At 53.6% G+C, this 1,502-nt stretch overlaps 2 protein-coding genes across 2 annotated transcripts; one reads left to right on the top strand and one right to left on the bottom strand.

Moving 5' to 3' along the window:
* Positions 1–233: 233 nt before the first annotated feature.
* Pmar_PMAR015723 (hypothetical protein) lies at positions 234–665 on the bottom strand (the record flags this gene model as incomplete). Its single annotated transcript, XM_002769881.1, has 2 exons — positions 234–505; positions 542–665. The coding sequence occupies 2 exons, from the start codon at positions 663–665 to the stop codon at positions 234–236; spliced, it is 396 nt and encodes a 131-aa protein (XP_002769927.1).
* Positions 666–676: 11 nt separating this feature from the next.
* Pmar_PMAR015722 (hypothetical protein) lies at positions 677–828 on the top strand (the record flags this gene model as incomplete). The annotated part of the gene is made up of 1 exon (XM_002769880.1): positions 677–828. A coding segment is annotated over one exon (152 nt), but the record flags the coding sequence as incomplete, so codon positions are not given.
* Positions 829–1,502: the final 674 nt, after the last annotated feature.

Raw genomic sequence — 1,502 nt, 5'->3', positions numbered from 1 at the left:
TCAAGAGCAAGACACATCCAGACTCAGGAGTGAGAGACTGACATCACACAGCGACACTATCCAACAGCTCACCGTCCGCTTCTCTCCCTAACCTCTCATCAAGTGCCGATCTCGGACTTTACTCTCCAGGAATCGGCGTTGGACGCCAGAGTACTCATGGAAAGGACAAAAACAAAACTGTCCTGGGCTTGGATGAACGCCAGCAGAGACGCTGACGCCATCAGTCCGCACTGCTAAGGCTGAGTCTCCGCTTCTCGGAGATTCTTCAGCCACTCGAAGGTCAGCTTCGCCATCTTCAGTAGGGAAGGACGATATCGACGGTCGAGGATCATCTTGTAATTCGCCTTCGGCAGAACTCGCGAAAGCTTCGAGTCGCGTCGGGCACCGTCCAATAAAGGACAGTCTCGTAATAAGTGCTTCACATCTCCGTTGTCCCAGCCGCAGGGGCAGGAAGGATCGGCTCTGATGCCCATCGTACACCGGTGGTGCGGTGTGGGGGCATGACCTGTAATTAAGGCAGCAAGCTCAGGAGAAGACCTACCAGCCTTCAAATAGCGCTTGGCGTGGCTGTAGCCCCATAGAAAGTCTTTAACTGACGTTCCTAGGGTACGCCTCTTGTCAATCCACCATTGGCGGGTCGACTCCGAAGCTGCTTCCTTAGCCATCTTTTTAATAAATGCCGTGGAGACTTGTGGCGACGGATAACGGTCCAAGCCTTGGACTCCAAGGGGAAGAAAGACTTCCGCCCGATGTTGGCCAGCACGTCGACTTCTTCATTCCATCTGGCTCCTTCATGGCCCGGACACCAATGGATGTCGGCTCTGACCAGTAGGGAGAGTCGAGCGATATCTTGGGCTATGCCAGAACGCTCGGTCGTCACTCGATTCTTGATCGTTAATATCGATGACACTTGCAAAAGTATGTGAGGCCGTGATAAGCGAACGGCTAGAGCGCTCCATAGGCGCCCTCCCTCCCTTCGTGCACGGATTCACCTCCAACAGGTCAACCGACACAGCATGGAAACATCTTTCGAGTGCCCTAGAGAGTAAACCTAAGAACCAAGGACTAAGGGCCGTCGCGGCGTTCGATGCAGTGGCGGCGTTCAACTCCATTAGCCACGAATCTATTTGTGCAGCCGTCGGCCATTTAGCCAACAATGGCTTTGCGGAACTGGTGCGCTCGTTCCTCAGTGGACAATGGTCGAGTTTAGGGGGAGTCCGGCGATACTCCACCAAGGGGATCCAACAAGGATCTATTCTGTCGCCGAGGCTGTATAGCTACGCCACTATCGAACTAGGAGAAAAACTGCTGGCTCTGAATGACCCGCACCACGGGATAACCATCAAACCAGTAATATACGCTGACGACTCGGCAATAGTTCTGAAGGCCCTGGCCTTCTCAGCCTTGTGAACACGTCATACGTGTATGGGAAGTGACGGATACTGGGCTCGATCTGTAGACTTACCCTCTCGGAGAGAAAATGAGATATGGGTTGACGCTGG

This window comes from Perkinsus marinus, assembly GCF_000006405.1.
Source record: "Perkinsus marinus ATCC 50983 genomic scaffold scf_1104296964564, whole genome shotgun sequence".
NCBI lineage: Eukaryota > Perkinsozoa > Perkinsida > Perkinsidae > Perkinsus > Perkinsus marinus.
Note: the sequence above shows the minus strand (reverse complement) of the source record. Positions and strands in the feature narration are given on the sequence as shown.